Source organism: Monodon monoceros, unplaced genomic scaffold (genome assembly GCF_005190385.1).
Source record: "Monodon monoceros isolate NGI ecotype Baffin Bay Population unplaced genomic scaffold, NGI_Narwhal_1 Super_Scaffold_5, whole genome shotgun sequence".
In the NCBI taxonomy this organism is placed as follows: domain Eukaryota; kingdom Metazoa; phylum Chordata; class Mammalia; order Artiodactyla; family Monodontidae; genus Monodon; species Monodon monoceros.
This window is the reverse complement of record NW_021703782.1, coordinates 107,066,221-107,087,393: the sequence shown is the minus strand read 5'-3', so window position 1 is coordinate 107,087,393 and position 21,173 is coordinate 107,066,221. Positions and strand designations below refer to the sequence as shown.

Genomic DNA, 21,173 nt, shown 5'->3' with positions numbered 1-21,173 from the left:
GGGGGTGGGGTTCACGCAAAAGGGCAGGCAGGTGAGGTGGCGGAGTGGCGAGAGGGCGTGGGTAGGGGCAGAGGGGCCGTGGGAACCACACAGAGGCCAGGCACCTTGGCCCATCCGCTCGAGTCTTGGACCTGGACACGGACAGATGTCACAGCCCGACTCAGACAGGTGGCAAGGGGGTGCCTGGTGAGACCTGCAAGCCAGGAGGGGCAGAGGGGAGCCGGGCTGGGGCTGGTGAGACTCTCACCCTGCTTCAGTTGGATGTGGCCGCTTCCTTTGACTTGTGCGATCCTGCTGTTGTCAATGGGCCCGGGGGGCTCTGGAACAGACAGGGCTCAGGCTCAGTGCCTCTGGTCCTCTGCAGCAACGGGAAGAAAGCCCAGTCCCCTCCTCCGCCACAGCCTTCCACCCCTCAACAGATACGAGCCATTCTCAAAGTACGCCGCCGACACCTGTGATCCCAGAGAGGCTGTCCCGGGCCCAAGGGGTCAGCGTGAAGCTCTTACGGGCCGAGGTGCTTAGGGCACCAAGTGCTCATCTCCACAAGTGTGAGAGCCAGAAGGGACTGTGGCATCCCTGGACCCAGCAGAGGGAGTTTTGAGGACTCGCACCCTAGTTTCAGACCTTAGCATGGAGTGGGGGGGCGGGGGGGGTAGGGTAGATGTCCAGTGCCGGGTGGACATTGTCCTAATCTGATGGCGGCCGTGTTTGCTGAGCACCCTTCCCATGCAGCCCACTAGCTCAACCCTCGACAACTGGGTGAGGTGGGGCAGGCGACGTGACCGCCCAGCTCAGCGCTGGCAGGAGGCAGAGCCAGGGCCCGAGGTGGGGCTGCGACTCTGGAGGCGGGTTCTTGACGCAGCGCAGCCACTAGGGAGGCCCCTCCCCCCCCGCGCCCCGGTGCTTATGCTGCAAAGGGCAGATGTCCGGGGCGCGGAAGCTCCTGGCTCTGCCGACCCCGCCAGGCCCTGAAGCCTGGCCTGGGAGCCGAGTGCGGGACTCGGGGGCGGTGAGGGTGGCCGCGTGCAGGCCACGGCTCAGGCTCAGCTGTTCCCTGCCGGGGACCGTGAGGGACTCTGGGAGCGGCCCTCTGCTGGCGCCTGTTCCCACCTCTGTAAATCGAGCGATCAGAGGACATGGCGTCCAAGTCCTTTCCTAAGAGTCTGAAGCCATCTGTCAACTAAAATCTATTATTTAGGCCAACAGAGTCCCCAAGGGAAAGGGCCTGGCAGGAGGGAAGAGCAGCCACCCCCGGGCACCTGCACACAGAGGGTGAGGGAGGGAAGGGGCAGAGCCAGATGGCTTCTGTCCTGCTGCAGTGAGAAGGCCTGGCCAGGGTGAGGACGGCGATCCCAGCACTCAGTGGGGAGGGGCGGGGCAGGGGGCGCCCAGGATCCGTGCCTGCCCGGCAGGTTTTTGGTGTTACCCCTTCAGGCACGTGCCCTCTGGGCAGGCGCCCTCCGCCTCCTGGGACGCTCCCAGCAGGTCAGCAGCCCCAGGCCCCTCCTGGTGTGGGGAGTGGCGGGCACGTGCCGTCTGACTCGCTCACCGTTGTCCTTGCCCTTGACGAAGGCCTCCCACTCCCGGAACCACTGCATGCTGACGCAGTAGATGACACTGGGCGACTCCTCGGCCTGGAACGCCTTGTTCAGCTGGGTGGGGCGGGGCCGAGGGGAAGGTCGGCGTGAATATCCAACACCCCACTGGTCAGTCCCCACCCCGGACTCTTAGCAAACACTAGACACTCAGAGAAAGTTTCGAACGCCCAGACAAGTTCAAAGAAAAGAAACATCTCCCACGATCCCACCACTCAGATGACTGCTGCTAGCATTTGGGTGAATCTCCTGTTAATAACTTTTCAAAAAGCCACTTGAGATCAGACGGTAGATGCTGTTCCCCCACCACTTAATAGAACGTGTCCCCTGCTCACTCCTTCACCGGTCTGATGTCTCATATATAATGACCACAAAGCAGGGTATCTAACAGTCCAACCCTGGACTGTTGAACGATGGAGGGTCCCCGAGTGCCCCTGCTTTGAGCAGCACGAGGGGCCCCAGTCCTCATACACCCCCGTGTCCCCTGCAGAAGTCCCCTTCCTTAAAATGGGATCATGCTGGGTCCTACCTTGCAACTTGCTTTTTTCACTTAATGCACCTTTCCGTGTCAGTTTGTAGAGCCCAGTGGTTCCCAAAGGGTGGCGGCGGGGGGACTCTGCCCCCAGGGGGCACCCGCCCGTGTCTGGAGGTACTTTTTGTTGTCACGGGCATCGAGTGGGTAGAGGTCAGGGATGCTGCTAAACATCCCACAACCCGCACAATAGAGAACCGTCCGGCCCCTTATTCCTTTACCAGCTGCTTGGCAGCCTCCCGGCAGAGGGACCTGAACTCGCTAAACCCACCCCCCTTCCGCCGGTGAAAATCTTCAATGTCAGGCCAGGCCTCTGGCCACCCTGGTCTCCCACAGAGCAGGTCTTCCAAACAGAGCCTGACTGCACTCAGCTCCCCCGACTCAGGGGCCCGGCTCTCCCGCGCCCCACCCCCTTCCCCAGGCACCTTGATGAAGGTGTCGATCTCAATCCGCCTGCGCTTGGCCAGCGCCTCGATCTCCACCTGGCAGATGGAGCACACGTACAGATGGTTCACGGCAGGGCCGCCCCCAAACCTGCACCAGGGCGGGAGGTGCAGAGAGAGAGGGAGTCATGAACCCTGAGGGGAGGGCCCCATGGGGAAGGCAGCAGAGAACCTGCTGGAGACTGAGGCTTCCTGATGCCGCCCTGGCCCGGCCACTGGGCCCCTGGGCACCCTGTGCGCGGCCTGTTTACTTGTCTCGTCTTCCCCACTCGACTGGCACGGCTACCTGCGCACCTGAGAGCCCACAGCACCCAGGAGAGCGCCCGCCGCAGAGCAGGTGCCTCACAAATACGTGCCTAATGGCCGAAGGACAGCTGAATGCTTTCGCTTCCTCTCCTGGCCACTGGGCAGGAGCCATGGGAGCCAAAGCCCGCCTGGCCTGACTCTAAGGACGACATCAAAGGGAGGCTGCACATCCTTCTGCGGGGGGGTGGGGGGATCCCCCCTCAGGACCTGGGATGCCGCTCCCTGTGGGGTTCTGACCCATCCACCAACCGCAGGGCACGGGCCGTGCCTGAGCTGTGAGTGGGTGAAGCAAAGCCAGTCCAGCGAGTCTCCCCAGCCTCTCCTTCCCCGCCCATCTGACCACCCGCTCGGCCGCGGCACAGCCGGCCTCCCGGATCCAGAGTGACCCGAGCCCGGCCAGGGGCTCTCCCCTCAACGACAGAGTCACACACTCTGGGTCTTGACGGATTTGAAGCTGGAAGGCCCGAGGCAGCACACGCCCCCGGCCCCCTGAGCCAGGCACGGGGCTGGGGAGACACCGGCCCGGCTGCCCGGCGGCCTGCAGCCCCACGACTGTCTGCGAGAGGAGCCAATACCACACTTTGGCTTGACCAGTTTTCCGTCCCCTGTGACTGGGAGGGTCCGGCTGGATGCCCCCAAAGGCGGGCATCTTTTTCGATGCAGACAAGGCTGCCAGGGGCGCCCCACAACTGGTTGCGTGTTGTCCTGCTGCCTGAGTGAGCGCGGCGTGGGGTCACGGAGGCCTGCCCCCGCCTGCCCCCGCCTCCCGCCCAGCCGAGTGCCCGGCCTGGACGGCAGAGGCCGGCCGCGGCCGCGGGTACCTGTTGTAGAGGTGCTCCCAGACGTTCTGGGGCAGGATCACCACCAGGTCGTCGATGTAGTGGTATTTGTTGGGCGGGATGCCTGCGGAGGAAGGCACAGGATGGAGAGCGGGTCTCGGCCCACCCGCCCCGCGGCCCATCGCAGAGAAGGCAACCTCACCTCCGTGGGAGCAGAGGAAGGTATGGTTGGTGATGGGCCCCGGCTCGGCGAAGGTGTTGAACTTGTTGAGCCATTCCCGGGACACGTAGAACCGCAGCAGGCTGGGCTCCCGCATGGCGGCCAGGGACACCACCTGCTGCCGCTCCCGCACGGCCTCCTCGCTGCTCTTCCTGGGGTGGCGGCGGGGTGGGGGCAGATCAGGAGCCGCAGCCACGCCCCATGAAGGAAAGCCCCGCCTCCCGGACCCCGCAGCATCCCTCCACCGCCCCTGCCGGAGTTGCGGCCGCCATCACCTCCCACCGGGACCACCGGAGAAAACCCAACTCAACTACTTGGGTTTCCAGCTTTCCCACCAGCAGCCAGCGGGCTCTTTCTTAAAAACCCAAATCCTTACTCCTCCCTGGCCTAAAGCCCTCGCAGGCGCCACCACCCCGACATGGACCGGCTGAAGTCCTGGGGCGCAGGCGCGGTCCCTCAGCCCCCCATGCGCTGCCCGGGCCCCACCTGTAGAAGAGCACGTAGGCCTCGGCGTTCTGCACCACTGTCTCGTGAACCTCGGTGACGTACTGGTCGTCGAACTCATACCACTGCCCGTTGATCACGTTCTGGCAGTAGGCGATGTAGTGGCCACCTGCGGCGGGAGAGGCAGGGGTGACAAACACCCTAGGGCCGGGGTGGGGCCGGGGTGGGGCCAGGTGGCCGGACTCACTGCCTGCCGTGCCGTGGTGGCAGATGACCGAGAGGAGGTCATAGGTGGTGATCTGGGACGTGCACTCCTTGGCGAGGAAGGGGCGCAGGTCAAGTCCCTCCAGGGGGAAGGAGACGTGGCTGCTGATTTTGAACGAGTACATCACCTCGTGTCGAAAGCGCTTCAGGTGAATGCACAGGATCTGGGGGGAAGGAGGGGAGGTGCCAGTCACTCCGGGGCTGGCCAGGGCCCTGGGACCACTGGTAACCCGACGGGGGCCTCGGAGCAGGGCTCTGGGACACCCACTAGTCCGCTGTTTGACCCACTCAGGCCCTGTCACCCAGGGGAAGACAAGAAACGTAGTGGCTAGAGCCTTCCAGAGACCCAGGCGAACTGACGGCCCCGCCCTTGACTCTGAAGAACCATGCGTGGGAGCCGGGCCAGGCCAGCTTTCAGGGATAAAGGCAGATGTGACAGCAGAGCTGAGCTGCACTAACAGGACTGGCGGTCAGGATGGGCTGTCCCCGAGCACTGGGCTGGTCTGCACAGGAAGCTGTCACTGGCCCATCGAGTTGACCACCCAAAGAACTCTGGCCACCAGTTCTGTGGGCGCCGACTTGTAGAAGGCTTCTCCACCAAGGCTCCCCAGACCTGCTCAGCCCGGCCTGGCACCCGCGTCGGGCCATGCTCCTCTCGTTACAGCCACAACCCTCGGCCAAGCCCGCTTCTGCTTTGGGGTTTTGCCCACCTGTTCTTTCCCCACTCTCCTTCCACCAGGCCGACCCCCGCCTATGTCCTCAGGCCCCACTCAGATGCCACTTCCTCGGAAAGGCATTCCCAACAGCCCCGCCTATGCCTTACTCCAGACGGTGCCCTCGTCGCCCCACACCTGCCTCCCGCCCGCACGAGACGTGCTGAGGGACGAAGGAGCCGGGCTCCAAGCTACACACCGAGCAACGAGCCTCCCCACCGGCCAGACCCTCCCGGGGGGTCGCCCAGCCAGAGCAGCAGTCTCCACGGGCCTCCTGAGTCCGGGAGGGGGTCGGCCTCTGCCCTGCACGGCACCGCCCGGGGTGGAGAAGGCCCGGCAGGCAGAGTGGCGGGAGGCTGCCCACTCACCTCTGGCAACCGCAGGACCTTACAGTACTTCACGCCGTTGCGCAGCCTGGGAGCAGAGAGTGGGGGACGTGAGCGTCCCAGGGAGGGGGCCGGCAGGCTGGGGAGCACCCCTCCCACCCAGCTCACTCTGTGAGGTCAAGCTATCTGGGGGAGCCCGGGGGAAGTACGTGGAACACAGATGGACCACAGATGGAAACAGGAAGTCGGGGAGAAGCCTCTAGAACGCACACACTTACTTTTTACACCGTTCACAGCTATACATGTTGTCACCTAGGGCAGTAAAATACAGAGACGAAGGTTAGCAGGGATGGAAAATGGGGGAGAACGGCACATAGTGACTTATGCTTTAGAAGTAAAACCACAACGTGCTGACTACAAGAGACTCACTTTAGCTTCAAGGACACACAGAGGCTGAAAGTGAAGGGGTGGAAAAATATATTCCATGCAGTGGTGACCAAGAGAGAGCAGGAGTGGCTGTACTTACATCAGATAAAGTACACTGTCAGCCAAGATCAGTTACAAGAGACAAAGAGGGTCCCCTACAGTGATAAAGGGATCAATTCATCAAGAGGATGTAACCATTGTGAATATACAGGCAGCCGACATTGCAGCACCTGAATAATTAAAGCACAACTGAAGGGAGGAATGAACAGCAGTACAGTAATAGTGGGAACGTCAACAGTCCAGCCTCAATACTGGATAGATCATCCAGACAGAAAATTAACAAGGGAACAGCAGGCCTGAATAACACTATGGCCCCAATGAACCCAACAGACATAAACAGAACATTCCATCCAACAGCACCAAAATACACGTTCTTCAGAAGTGCACACACGCGTTCTCCAGAACAGATGGTATGTTGGCCCACCAAGCAAGCCTTAACAAATTTAAGAAGACTGAAATCGTATCTCATATCTTTTCCAAACACAGTGGTATGAAACTAGAAACCAGCAACACGAGGAAACCTAAAAAATTCACAAATAGGTGGAAATTAAACAACACATTCCTGAACAACTGATGGGTCAAAGAAGGAATCAAAAGGAAATCAGAAAGTATCCTGAGACAAAACTGAAAATACAACACACTAGCACCTATGGGATACAGCAAAAGCAGTTCTAAGAGGGAATTTTATAGCAATAAATGCCTACATCTAGAAAAAAGAAAGCTCTCAAACGATCTGATTTTACACCTCGAGGAATCAGAAGAAGAACAAACTAAATCCAAAGTTAACAGAAGGAAGGAGATAATAAAGATTAGAGCAGAAATAAAACAGAGACTAGAAAGACCACAGGAAAAAAAAATCAATGAAACTAAGAGTTGTTTTTTGGGAAAGAGAAAAAAAATTAACAAATCTTTAGCTAGATTAACCAAGAAAAAAAGAGGACTCAAACAAAATTATAAGTGAAAGAAGAGACATACAACAGACACTACAGAAGTATAAAGGATCAAAGGAGACTCCCATGACCAACTATACACCAACACAACAAATTGGATAACCTAGAAGAAACGGATAAATACTTAGAAACATACAACCTACCCAGACTGAATTAAGAAGATATGGAAAATCTGAAAACACCAATGACTAAGGAGATTGAAGCAGTAATAAAAAAAAACCTCCTAACAAAGAGAAGCCCAGGACCAGATGGTTTCACCAGTGAATTCTCCCAAACATTTAAAGAAGAATTAACAATTCTTCTCAAACTCTTCCAAAAAATTGAAGAGGAAGGAGGACTCCCAAACTCATTTTATACTGATGGCAAAGCCAGATAAGGACACTACAAGAAAAGGAAACTACAGGCCAATATCCCTGATGAATATAGACGGGAAAATTCTCAACATATACTAGCAAACTGGGCTTCCCTGGTGGCGCAGTGGTTGAGAATCCGCCTGCCAATGCAGTGGACGCGGGTTCGTGCCCCGGTCCAGGAAGATCCCACATGCCGTGGAGCGGCTGGGCCCGTGAGCCATGGCCGCTGAGCCTGCGCGTCCAGAGCCTGTGCTCCGCAGCGGGAGAGGCCACAGCAGTGAGAGGCCCGCGTACCGCAAAAAAAAAAAAAAAAAAAAAAAAACCAGCAAACTGACTTCAACAGCATATTAAAAGGATCATACACCATGATCAAGTGAAATTTATCTCTGGGTTGTAAAGGATGGTTTATCATACGCAAATCAATGAACATGATACACTACATTAATAGAATGAAGGATAAAAATCATATGATCCTCTCAATAGATACAGAAAAAGCATCTGACAAATTTCAATTACCCTTTCATGATAAAAGGTCTCAACAAATTGGGTGCAGAAGGAATGCACTCAACATCATCAAGGCCATATATGATAAACCCATAGCTAATATCATACTCAACAGTGAAAAGATAAAAGCTTTTCCTCTAAAATCAGGAACGAGGCAAAGATGCCCAATCTCACCACTTCTATTGAACATAGTACTGGAAGTCAGAGAAAGGCAAGAAAAAGAAAAGGCATCCAAATAGGAAAAGAGGAAGTAAAACTGTCTCTGTAGATGACACGATCTTTTACATAAAAAACCTTAAGACGCCACAAAAACTGTTAGAACTGACAAACTAATTTGGTAAAGTTGCAAGACACAAAATCAACATATGAAAATCAGCTGCATTTCTATACACTAATGATAAAATGCCTGAATGAGAAATAAACAATCCCATCTACAAAAGCATCAGAAACAATAAAACATATAGGAGTAAACTTAACCAAGGAAGTGAAAGATTTGTACACTGAGAACTAGGAGACGTTGATGAAAGGAATTGAAGGTGGATGTGAGATAATAGAAAATATACATAGTGGGCTCTCCCCGAGGTTCCTGGCACAGAGCTCTTAAAGTCCTTGTAATTTCCCAAGTGATAAGAGCACTGGGAGCATCTTTTGTTCTAATATTTGGTCTTTGACCAGGGTTTCTAATACAGAGCTCCTAAATCCCTTGCAATTTCCTGAGTGATGGCAGGGTCTTTTGTTCTGACGAGGTGACTCTGGGTGGGCTTCTGGATTGGGGCTGGCCACCCGGAAGACCAAGCCATAACTGGAAGTTTGGAAGTTTCAGCACCACCTGGCATTCTTCAGAGAGGGGAGAGGGGCTAGAGATGGAGCTAATAATTGATCATACCTACATGAAGAAGCCTCCATTAAATACCAACAGTATGGGCTTTGGAAAGCTTCTGGGCTGGTGAACATGGGGAAGTTTGGGGAAAGGGTCATGCCCAGAGCAAATGAAAGCTCCAGGCCCCTTCCCACATGCCTTGCCCGATGTGCCCCTTCCATCTGGCTCTTCCTGAGTTATATCCTTTTATCGTAAACCAGTCACCTAGTAACAAAATGTTTCTCTGAGTTCTGCGAGCCGAGCCGCTCTAGCTGCTCTAATTGAAGCCAAGGAGGGGGCCGCTGGAACCTCCCGTCTATAGCCAGCCAGTCAGAAGCCCAGGGGACAACCTGCACTGGCGTCTGAAGTTGGGGAGGGGGAGGTCTTGTAGGACTGAGTCCTTAACCTGTGGGATCTGATGCTATCTCCAGGTAGATAGTGTCGGAATCAAGTGAAACTGTAGGATCCCTGGCTGGTGTTGCATAATTGCTTGGCGTGGGAAAACCACCAGACACCTGGTGTCCAAAGTGCTGTGTGGTAGTAGTGTGAGAGTAGAGGAGAGACACACAGGAGGAAGACTGAGTTGTTCCCACACAATGACACAAATAAAGAGATAGCCTGTGGTCATGGAGCAGAAGAAATATTGTTAAAATATCCATCTTACCGAAAGTCATCTATAGATTCAAAGCAATCCAATGATGTTTTCATAGATATAGAAAAAAAAAATCCTAAAATTCATATGTAACTACAAAAGATCCCAAATAACCAAAACAATCTTGAGAAAGAAGAACAAAGCTGGAGGCATCACAATTCCTGATTTCAAACTCTCCTACAAAACTACAGTTATCAGAAGAGTACGGTACTGGGACTTCCCTGGCGGTCCAGTGGTTAAGACTCTGCCCTCCCACTGCAGGGGACACAGGTTTGATTCCTGGTCGGGGAACTAAGATTCTGCATGCGGTGTGACCAAATTAAAAACAAAACAAAACAGTATGGTACTGGCATAAAAACAGACACATAGAACAATGAACAGAATTGAGAGGCCAGAGATACACCCATGCATATATGGTCCACTAATATTTGGCAAGGGAGCCAAGAATCCTCAATAGGGAAAAGATAATCTTTTCAATAAACAGTGTTGGGAAAACTGGATGTTCACATGCAAAAGAATGAAATTTTACCCCTATCTCACCTCACTCACAAATATCGACTTGAAATCAGTTAAAGACTTAAATGTAAGACCTGACACCATAACACTTAGAAGAAAACATAGGGAAAAACTCCTTGACATTGGTCTTGGCAATGATTCTTTGGATATGACACCAAAAGCACAAGCAACAAAAGCAAAAGTAAACACGTGGGACTACATCAAACTAAAAAGCTTCTGCACAGCAAAAGAAACAATCAACAAAATGAGGAGGCAACCTACAGCATGGTAGGAAATAGTTTAGAAACCATATATCAGATTAGGGGTTAACATCCAAAATATATAAAGAATTCATACAAGCCAATAGCAAAACACAAATAGTACAGTTTAAAAATGGGCCGAGAATCTAAATAGGCATTTCTCCAGAGAAGATGTACCGATGGCCAACAGGCACATGAAAAGATGCTCCACATCACTAATCATCAGGGAAATGCAGATCAAAACCACAGTGAGACACCACCTCACACCTGTCAGAATGGCCACTGTCAAAAAGAAAGAGATTTTAAAAAAATTATTTATTTGTTTGTTTGTTTATTTTTGGCTGTGCCACGTGGCTTGTGGGATCTTAGTTCCCCTACCAGGCACTGAAGCCGGGCCCTTGGCAGTGAAAGTGCGGAGTCCTAACACTGGACCGCCAGGGAATTCCCAGGAAGAGATTTTTTTTTAAAAGACAAGAGAGTACAAGTGTTGGCAAGGATGTAGAGAAAAGGGAACCCTTGTGCACTATTAGTGGGAATGTAAATTGGTACAGCTATCAAGGAAAACGGTATGGCGGTTCCTCAAAAAATTAAAAATAGATCGATCATGTAATCCAGCAGTGCCACTTCTGGGTATATAACCAAAGGAAATGAAATCACTATCTTGAAGAGATATCTGTGCATCCACGGCTCATCACAGCATTATTCACAAGAGCCAAAAGGTGGGAGCAGCCCAAGTGTCCATTGACAGATGACAAATAAACAAAATGTGGCCCATTTACACGATGGAATATTATTCAGCCTTCAAAAAGGAAGGAGGGGCTTCCCCTGGTGGCGCAGTGGTTGGGAATCCACCTGCCAATGCAGGGGACACGGGTTCGATCGCTGGTCCGGGAAGTTTCCACATGCCGCGGAGCAACTAAGCCTGTGCGCCACAACTACTGAGCCCGCGCGCCACAACTACTGAAGCCCGCGTGCCTAAAGCCCATGCTCCGCCACAAGAGAAGCCACCACAATGAGAAGCCCGCGCACCGCGACGAAGAGTAGCCCCCGCTCGCCGCAACTAGAGAAAGGCCGTGCGTAGCAACCAAGCCCCAATGCAGCCAAAAATAAATAAATTTATTAAAAAAAAAAAAAAAAAGTAAGGAAATCCTTCACTTGCTACAACATGGATGAGCCCTGAGGACATTATGCTAATAGATGTAGACTAGTCACAGAAGGACAATCACCGTATGATTTGACTTAGATGAGGAACCTAGAATAGTCAAATTCATAGAGACAGAAAGTAGGATGGTGGGTGCCTGGGGGTGGGTGGAAGGGGGAATAGGGAGTTGCTATTTAAGGGATAGTTTCAGTTCTGCAAGATGAGAACGTTCTGGAGATTGGTTGCACAACAGTATGAATATAGTTAATACAACTGAACTGAACACTTAAAAACGGCTATGATGGTTCATTTTATGTTATGTATATCTTACCACAATTAAAAATTAAACAAAAAGAGTTTTCCCAAAGGTTAGTGTGATGCCAATCACTGAACAGAAAAACAGGAAAGGGACAGGAATGGGAAATTTTAAAATAAGAAGTACAGCCAATACACTTAAAAAAAAAAAAAGTTCAAGCTCATCAATAATCAAGGAAAATTAAAGACTGTTCTCCTTTTCGTCCACCGAGCAGGTAAAGGAAAGAAAACAGGTGAACCCCTAAGAGCTACAGGCGGCGGGGCTGCGGGAGTGTGCGGTCCCAGGCCCAGCCTGGCAGGCGGGGGTGGGACTCTGACAGTGCGTCCCAGAATCCCTGCACGGTGTGCTGACCCAGCCAGCCGGGTCCACTCACCCTTCAGCTCATCAGCGGCGAAGAAGGCGGCAAGGCAGTCTTCCAGGGTGACCACCGGACCCCAAAACCAGCTGGGGGTACAGGATACCACGAACCTACAGAGACAGAAAGGGGTTGGCGGGGGTGCTGCCGGGGCCTCGGCGAGAGTAAGACGTGGGGGCCTTTGGGTTGGGGTCCGTTTGGGCCCAGACGGGCAGCTTGGCCCCGGTGGGTGGAATGGGCGGAAGTCTGGAGCCGGAAGCCTGGGACCGCCAGCCAGCAGCTCCGTGTCCTTGGGAGGGCGACATCACTTCCCCCCGAGTCTCGCCTTCCTTATCTGTGAAGGGGCCCCAATCACGCTGGCCTGTCTTCTGGGCAGAGTACAGGTTCCTGACATCAGGCAGGTAAAGCCGGCCTTGGGGCACACAGTGGGGACTCCGGAAGGCCACCACGGCGCTCCCTACAGGGCCAGGCCTGCACTCCAGCCGCTGCCCCCCTTTCCGGCTGCCCCTTGGTCACACTCTTTCCGATCCAGAGGCCCACCCGAACCAGGCCACCCCAGGACGGCTGAGGAGCACTCCCACCCCACTTGGCAAACCCCCGAGCCCCCTTCAGCCTCAAGCTCCCTTCCGAACTACACCCTCAGCCCTGCAAAAGCTTGTACTTTGCCGTTAAAGGTCTGTCGCCTGTCAGCCTGCGAGTTCCAGAAAGGCCAGGCCTGGGTGGTCTTGTGTCTCTAGCAGGCGGGAAGGTGGCGTACCGTCGGATATACTCCACGATAAAGGCCAGCCAGCCCTGGGCGGTGGAGCTGTCCCCACAGGAACCCGGCTTGGCTGGCACATTCTGGTAGATGGCCGAGTGGAGCTTGGCCAGGTCTTCCTTGCCAGGAATGGGCAGCGACAGGTCCTGGAATGTCTCCACCGTGGTGGACACCTGTGGGGTCGAAGGTCAGCCTGGGTCTCCACTTCCCAGCGTTCCGCCCTGCCCAGACCAACCAGAGTTTGCACCCCAAACCCCAGCCACCAGAGGGCAGGTGTGGGGCAGAGAGCCTGCTCCCGAGCCCAGGACACGGGAGGCCCACAACCGGGGCCCACCCCCAGAGAAAGGCAGGGGGCACCAGGCAGAGAACCAGCGCCCAACCCCCAAGCTGCGTGAGGACCCCGGTGCGTCCCTCCCCTCCCCCAGGGCGCCCACCCGGTCACAGGTGAGACACTGCACGAGGCTGAGGATGGAGCCGTCGAAGATGTCTGAGATGACGCTGCGGTAGCGCTGCTCCTTCCGCCGCCGGCTGCCGGAGCTCGGTACCTGGGCTGGGGGCACAGCACAGGGCTAGGCCCAGCCCCCACTGGCCTGTCTGGGGCAAGGGGTGGGTGCTAGGACTTGGAGTCAAATCTGTATGAGTCATGTGACTGGCTGTCTCTTCACCTTCCGGTGCCTCACTCATCGTCTGTGGGATGGGGCCCCACTCGTGTCCCAGCCGTGTTAGAGGGTTCAGAGACACTGCGTGAGGAGTTCGGCAGCCCAGCCCCTGGTAAAGAGCGCTCCAAACCCAAAAACGGCAGCCAGAGGTGCGGCTTCCACCCCAGCCCCGAGCTCCATGCGGGGATGCCCTGCCCACCTTCCCTGCCCGCCCGCTCCCCCGAACCTTTCTTGAGCACGTAGGACGGCCCCATCCTCACGGGGCTCGCACGAGGAGGGCTGCTGGCCAGCTTGGCGTGGCCCTCGTGGAGGTGGACAGGGCTGCAGGGGCGAGAGGCGCTGCGCATGTGGGCCTCGTTGTCCGGCTCTGGGGGCAAAGGGGGGACCGTGCTGGGGCAGGGCAGCCGAGCCAGCCCCGGGCCTGGTCAGGAAGACCTGCCAGCGCCTCCTAAGGGGACTGAGGCCTGAACCCACCACACCTCCTCTGTCCTGGGCCCACCCCAACCCTCCAGCCCCACGCAGAACGCACTGTCCACACCCTTCCCGTTCCCAGCGGAGGGCTCAGGCGGGCGCTGAGTCCAAGTGAGTCTGGACACATCATTTACCCGACTTCTCACCGTTAAGTCGGGTCTCGTGGGAGAGCCCCCCAGGGTGGGTCGGAGCTGAGCAGGCTGTGGGTGCTCTGCCCCCCAGCAGGAGCTGGACAAACGGGGCCGCGATGCCCCGAGGGGCTTGGCTGGTACCTGGTGTCCGGCAGGGGCTGGTGGACCGCGGTGACGGCGGCTGCGTGTCCGTGGGCTGCTGGTTCAGGGCGGCCATGGCGGTGTCCACATCGGCGTCCTCGTCCACCTGCTCCGAGTTGGTGCGCTGCTGGCCCCACGAGAACTTGCGGTCCTTCATGCGCTCCTTCTCGGAGATGGCGCGGCCCGCCTCGTCCGCGACCAGCAGCTCCGTCTCAGCCTGGGGGCCGCCCCCGCCGCGCCCGTGCCCGTCGCCCTCACCGCGGTCGCTGCTGGAGTCGCAGGACAGGAACTCGTCCTCTGATGGGCTCCGGTCGCCCTCCCGCTTCTCATCCGTGTCGCTCGAGTCTGAGTCCCGAGCCTCGGTCAGCGCTGCCGCCGCGGCCACCACGGGCTCCTTGAGCTCCTCGTGCAGCTGGTCCATCAGGCAGCGCAGGAACTCTTGGGTGTCCTGGAACCAGGGGCGGCGTCGACACGGATGCTGGGGGGCCCATACGGGCACCCTTCACAGTGGCCTCCTCAACACGGCTGTCCTAAGCCCCCTCCTACTGAGGAGGACGTTGAGCCTCGAGAGGCTCGCCGACCCCTCCCAGGTCTCGCGCTGTGAAGCGGCAGAGCAGAGGTGGTGAGCCAGGTCCACCTGACTCCCAGCTCCTGCTCTCCATCACCTGCGGCCCTGCTCCCAACTCAGCATGGGAGAGAGTGGACATATCGCGTTCAGCCATTAAAGTCGCCTTGCTCCCTAAAGGAGGGGACAGTGATGGTGGGCAGGGAGCCCGAGTAGGACAAAGGTGACACTGTGAGTGTGTCTGCAGGTGAGCGCTCAGCTGAGTTCCACAGGGAGGGAGCAATGCCACCCAGCAGGCCGGGCTGCCTGCATCCTTGACCTGCCTCTGGCTCTCTCTGCCCTTCCAGTCCTTCGCCAGCCCCCGTGCCCACGCCTTCCCCTGCCATTGTGACTGGTGCAGGAGAACAGGCTTCGCGCAGGCCTGGGCATGACTCGGACTAAGGTGCCTCTTCGGGTTGGCCGGGTCTCAAATCCCAGCAGTGACGTTGTTATTCTGACTACACTGTGGCTACGTCATAACCCAGAGGAAGCCAGGGCAGCGAGGCCTCTGGCCCAGCCGTGAGCAGTGCACACAGGAGGCGCTTTAAAAGGTCAGAAGCTGATGGTGGCCGGCCTCTGACAGCTGGGGACACTTGGTGCTGTGTGGGGCCACTGGGTTCAAAGTCCAGTCCTGTCCCTCACAGTACCTGCCCTGGATGTCAGAAGCAGCTCCCGAGCCCAACTCCTGCCCAATGAGGCGGGGATCACACAGTGGCCAGACCCAGCCAAGCACCCAAAGCCTCAGGTCACCGACATGGAGAGAAGGGCCTCGTTTTCTCAATTCTAGCAGAGGGAGGAGAGGGCTCTGGTTGGATTACATCGAGCATCAGGGAGGGGGTAGGAGACGTGTGTCCTGTGTGTCAGGGACACTGAAAGGTTCTTTTAAGAAACAGGCCCTCAATACGTCATCTACTTTTCTTTCTGCTTCTTCCTTTTAACAAAAGTACCCTGTGTTCATTGCTAAAATCTCAAGCCATGTGGAAGCATGACAGCATCCTCTGGCCATTAAGAGAGGCCTACAGCTACCTGTATGTTTCAGACTCAAAAACGTCCCCTGTGCTACGTCCAAGATCCACAGAAAGGGATGCTTTGGAGTCGAGTGCATGTTGGGCAACAGCCAAGCAGCCCTGCTCCCCGATGTCCTCACCGAGAGCCTGAGGGCCAGCAGGGGTCCTTGTACAGGGAGGGCAGCGCTGCGGTGAGGGACAGCTCAGGTAAGCCTAAATCCCGTCCCTGCCGCTGTGCACTGTGTGACCTGAGCCACTCGTAGAACCTCTCTCAGCCTCAGCTCCTTACCTATAACGTGAAGGTGATGACGGGGCCCACTTCATGAGAGTTCTGTGAGTAGAAACAGGGCTGACCTTATGTGGCAGGAACTGACCACTTAATAAACGGTGCATGGTGGATTCTGATCACCGTGGGTATTATCACCCCCCAGAAAGGGCGGTGTGGAGGCAACGCTGGGCTTCTCAGGCAGAGGCCAAGTGTTCAACCAACTGAGGGTGTGAGCAGAGAAAGGCCCAGCAGCCCTCACCCTGGGGAGAGTGGGGGCCGAAGGAGGGGGGCCAAGGGCATCCCTCGGTGACCGCTGCTCTGTTCCTGGGCCCCCCACGCAGGCAGCAGCATCGGCAGTGCAAACAGGTTCAGGCCAGCAGCGAAACCCCACTCTGGGGCAGGACTTGGACCACTTGAACGGTCAGCCTGGGGCAGGGGGAGGTGTGTGGCTGCATTCTGCTTCATCTTGGGCCCATGATTTTACACCATAGAAAGATATCACTGGTTTCAGAGGGATTCTCTAGATTTACAAAAACTTGTCATCAAAATGTTTACTTTAATAAAAGTGAAACTCTGCCTGCGACTTGGGGAACAAGAAACCACATGCCGATTTGAGTGAGTGCTGAGGTGCACACGCCTGGAGATAAGGCTGCCTGAGGTCAACTTTCCCCTCTGCCATGTACCAGCTGTGTAACTGGTACGTGGTAAGTGGGTGAGGACTTGACCGCTGAGCCTCAGTCTCCCCAGCTATTGAGTGGGGAGAACACCAGGTTGCCGGGAGGCCCCCACGTCCCCACACAGGTGAAGGGCTCAGGCAGCAGGTCTGATCCAGGAGCCCTGCCTGGCAAAGCAGAGCTGCTGCTGCCGATTTCCACACTGGTCTTGGCTTCAAAGCCAGGCCTGGTAAGTTACAGCCCTGGGTGTGTCCCCCGGGCAGCTCGGACGGCCTACCTGCTGGGCATAGCCTCGGAACATCGGGTTGACCAACTTGATCCCATGGGACAGGCTGGTGGGAACCACGTAGCTGGGGCTGTAGGAAGACCAGACCCGTTAGTACAGGTGGTCTGCTCTGAGCTGCTCAAGCCCATGAGGGCAGCCGGGCAGCCAGTACAGCCAGATCAGACTCAGTGATGCGTTTAGTACAACTTTGGGAGGTGCTAACCCGGCCAGCAGCCCCAGCAGGTTTGCACATCTCTAAGGTCAAGAAGGAAAACGTCAAGTCATGGTTCAGTGAGGCAAAACGCTCCTGCCTGGGATGGCATCGTGTCCCACCAGCCCATGACAAGCTACCCTAAAACTGTTCTCATTACAAAATGTTTATTGTGGTTTTCTAATTTCAAAAGTAATACATGGGGACGTCCCTGGTGGTCCAGTGGTTAAGACTGTGTGCTTCCACTGCAGGGCGCATGGGTCTAAACCCTAGTCGGGGAACTAAGATCCTGCACGCGGCGTGGCGTGGCTAAATAAATAAATAAAAATAAATAAAAATGACAGCTGCTTTAAAAAAAAAATACATGTTCATGATTGAAAAACAGAAAATCTCAGAAAAGCACAACAAAGAATCATCAACACTAACAGCCCCACCCAGCGATAACTACCATTAAGATTTCCAGATTTTTCCACGAAAATACAGATGCATATACAAAATTACATGCAGGTAAACACTTAAATGTGGCTTCTTAAAATTGGAATTATATGGCATCGCACTGTTTAATCATCTGCTTTTACACTTAATATGCTTCTACTCACTCACAGTTTTTGTTGTTGTTGTTTTGTTTTGTTTTGGGTTTTTTTGGCCGCACCGCGCAGCTTGCAGGATCTTAGTTCCCCGACCAGGGATTGAACCCGGATCACAGCAGTGAAAGTCCTAACCACTGGACTGCCAGGGAATTCCCAGCACTCACTTTAAATTAGTCCCAATTTTAACTTTTCCTGGAGAAACAGATCTAACCCAGGCTTCTGGTCTTTAAAGTCCTTTTTCACTGAGCTAAAGCCCCTGAACGTCAGTGCCAGCCACTTCTGAAATCCTTTCCTACATGCACAGATGTGGCTGAGACCTAGGAGTGGTCACCACACAACTCTGGACCTCAGCACACACGCTGCAAAATGCTGCCATCTTCAATCAGCACCAGGCTCAAATTCTAGCTCCACCTTTCACAAGACGTGCTATCTTGAGCGAGATCCTTAAATCTTCTGAACCTCAGTTCCCCAATTTGTGAAACAGAGTTGGCTATGACCTACAGCTCGAAGGGCTGATGTAAGCATGGCACAGGGTAAAACACAGCAAGTGATGGTGAGAGGCTGAAGGCACAGGAAGTGCTCTCTCAAGGGGCCGACAGAAAACCCATCCCCACACCCCTGCCCCAGGTTAGGGACTTGGTCAACTCACCGTTTCCTGTGCCAGACCTCAGAGACCAGCTTCTGGTAACTTTTGCACAGGGCTGGCTTCTTGTCTGTACGCACCAGGCCTCCACACTCCAAGAAGAACTGGGTCAGTGGGGGGCTGGGGGACGGGGCAGGGAGCCAGGTCAGAAGAGAAAAGAAGGGGAGCGTGGCATTGTTTACAAAGAGCCGGGTGGAGAAGCAAAAGCATCTTATGTGGGATGTACTGTGGCCCCCTGGAGCCAGAAATGCCTGCAGAAGGCATTGAAGGACACCACCTATTATGGGCTGAGTTGTATCCCCCCAAATTCATACACTGAGGGCTTCCTGATGGCGCAGTGGTTGAGAATCCACCTGCCAATGCAGGGGAGATGGGTTCGAGCCCTGGTGAGGGAAGATCCCACATGCCGTGGAGCAACAAAGCCCGTGTGCCACAACTACCGAGCCTACGCTCTAGAGCCCACGTGCCACAACTCCTGAAGCCCACGCGCCTAGAGCCCGTGCTCCATAACGAGAGGCCACCGCAATGAGGAGCCCGCGCACCACAACCAAGAGCGGCCCCCGCTCAGCGCAACTAGAGAAAGCCCACATGCAGCCACGAAGACCCCAAAGCAGCCAAAAATAAATAAATAAAAATTTAAAAACAAAAAAAAATTCATACACTGAAGTCCTAACCCCCGTACCTTAGAATGTGATTGTGTTTGGAAATAGGGTCTTTCTTTAAAGACTGTTGTGTGAACGAGAGGAACCACTGCCTGTCCTCCCGTCAGCCCCTTCTTGGAAACCTTCCTGAGCCCAAAAGCATCTCCCCCACTCCCCTTTTCTTTGTTTTTGTTATCTTATTACATAAGAAATACTCATTTACTGTAGAAAAACTTAAAAATACTAAGCAAACAGTAATAACTGACCTTAATCCTACTACGTGAGGATAGCTACTCTGTAGATCTGGGGGCATGTCCTTCTAGACTTTTCCATGTATGCGTATCCCCCATCCCTCCCTCCTTCTCTCTCACACGTACACACACACACACACACACACACACACACACACACACACACACATTGAACCCCTACTAGGTGGGAGACCCTGAGTGCCAGGAATAAGAGATGTCCCAGCCTCAGGGAGTGGACACCCTATCCTAGATGGAAAATAATATTTTCCCTCCAAAATGGGATTGCACCAAACAAAGGTTTATAACCTCCTTATCATATTCTGAGCTCCTCCTCTTTTTAATAAATATTGTCCTGCACCATTTTCCCTGAACTCACTGTAAGGCTGCCCCACACATTCATGATTTTATCGACCTTTAAGTTGTTCCCAGTAAACGGCAGAATGATGAACCTCATTGCACAGACAGCTTTCTCAATATCTCAGGGTACCTCCTTAGGATAAATTCCAACAGGAGGGATTGCTGGGTCAGAGGGCATGTGTGGTTTGGGGCATTTTGATGTGTATCCACATACAGGCTTCTGTGGGCAACACAGAACCCGGCTTGGGGGCCCCAACTCCCAGATGAGGCGCAACCTACCAATTGGACAGGGCCTGCAGGGCCGCGTTCATGTAGCAGGAGTTGCCAAGGTTCTTCATGCCCGTGAGGCCTGGGAGACCAGCGCACACAGAGGAAGGGGAAGGTGAGCATCTCGACACGGCAGGAACCCATAGAGGATGGTTCTGAGTCCCCGGGACCCACCCCGGAAACCTGCTGGGTCCGCTGACGTGGCCCCACTCCCAGCAGCTCTGGTTACCGCAGTGTACGGAACCTACGGACCCCTCCGCCGTCCACCCAGCCCAGCCCACCGTCAGCACCGAGCAGGGGCAGTGGCCTGGGTGCAGAGGGGCCGGCCCGCCCAGGGGTACATGGCTGTACAGCGCTGAGGGCGGCGGCTGGCGCCCCAGGGAAGCCCTCGTGCCCCACAGGCCACCCCGCCCTGCCCAGGCAGCGCAGCGCGTGGGGCCGTCACCTCGCGGCTTGAGGTCATCGTCCTCCGACTCGGACTCTCCTTCGTCAGCCACAGCAATGGGGACAGCTTTCAGAGGGTGGGAGGGCGGTGCAGAGTCCTGTGTTCGAGAACCAGAGTGAGGAAAACTAGGGGGGTGAGGAGGGAGAGGGGTTGGGGTCAGGGCCCCGTGTGCCTCCCCCGCTGGGGTTCAGGGTAGGGGGAGAATCCCAGGCCCCCAGCCTGCACTGAGCCAGCCCATCTGAGCAGAGGATGCCGTGGAAAGAGAGGGCATTGGTGGCCTTGCCCTGGGAACTCCGTGACTTGTATTTTACTTACAATAATGAGTAGTAATAATTTAATTTATTTATAATAAATTTGGGAAAAAACAGGAACACAGAAAAAACAACAGGCAATCCAACTTTCCTGAGACAACCACTGTTGATAGTCTATCTTATCTATGTAGCGTTTTAACTGTTAATACACATACACCCTCAAAACAGGATTTGTATATACTTCTTCAGAGCCTTTTTTGTAAAAAATCATAAATATCTACCATGTCCACAAACGTATTCTATATACACTTATCAAGCACCCATTATGTGGTGGTCGCTGTCCAACGTGGAGAAGGCAGCACTGCACACACACACACGCACGCAGACACGCCTGGCCTCCACACACACACACACACGCACACACAGAGACACGCCTGGCCTACACACACACACACACACACACACATGCATGCACACACAGAGACATGCCTGGCCTATACACACACGCACGCAGACACGCCTGGCCTCCACACACACACACACACAC

The 21,173-nt window shown here is 54.9% G+C and overlaps 1 protein-coding gene across 5 annotated transcripts in view; it reads right to left on the bottom strand.

The window, feature by feature from the left end:
- Positions 1–21,173, bottom strand: part of USP20 (ubiquitin specific peptidase 20) — a 48,750-nt gene that overhangs the window by 1,892 nt on the left and 25,685 nt on the right. For all 5 annotated transcript variants that reach the window (XM_029202905.1, XM_029202907.1, XM_029202910.1 and 2 more), the window contains exons 7-24: positions 20,376–20,472; positions 19,943–20,012; positions 18,421–18,534; positions 16,983–17,061; positions 14,153–14,600; positions 13,636–13,776; positions 13,185–13,300; positions 12,751–12,923; positions 12,012–12,106; positions 5,901–5,934; positions 5,665–5,710; positions 4,567–4,747; positions 4,362–4,488; positions 3,858–4,027; positions 3,698–3,779; positions 2,553–2,661; positions 1,550–1,652; positions 248–319 (exon numbers count right to left, since the gene is read on the bottom strand). In XM_029202905.1, the coding sequence (XP_029058738.1) occupies positions 248–319; positions 1,550–1,652; positions 2,553–2,661; positions 3,698–3,779; positions 3,858–4,027; positions 4,362–4,488; positions 4,567–4,747; positions 5,665–5,710; positions 5,901–5,934; positions 12,012–12,106; positions 12,751–12,923; positions 13,185–13,300; positions 13,636–13,776; positions 14,153–14,600; positions 16,983–17,061; positions 18,421–18,534; positions 19,943–20,012; positions 20,376–20,472 (2,257 nt within the window). The remainder of the gene's footprint in view (positions 1–247; positions 320–1,549; positions 1,653–2,552; positions 2,662–3,697; positions 3,780–3,857; positions 4,028–4,361; positions 4,489–4,566; positions 4,748–5,664; positions 5,711–5,900; positions 5,935–12,011; positions 12,107–12,750; positions 12,924–13,184; positions 13,301–13,635; positions 13,777–14,152; positions 14,601–16,982; positions 17,062–18,420; positions 18,535–19,942; positions 20,013–20,375; positions 20,473–21,173) is intronic.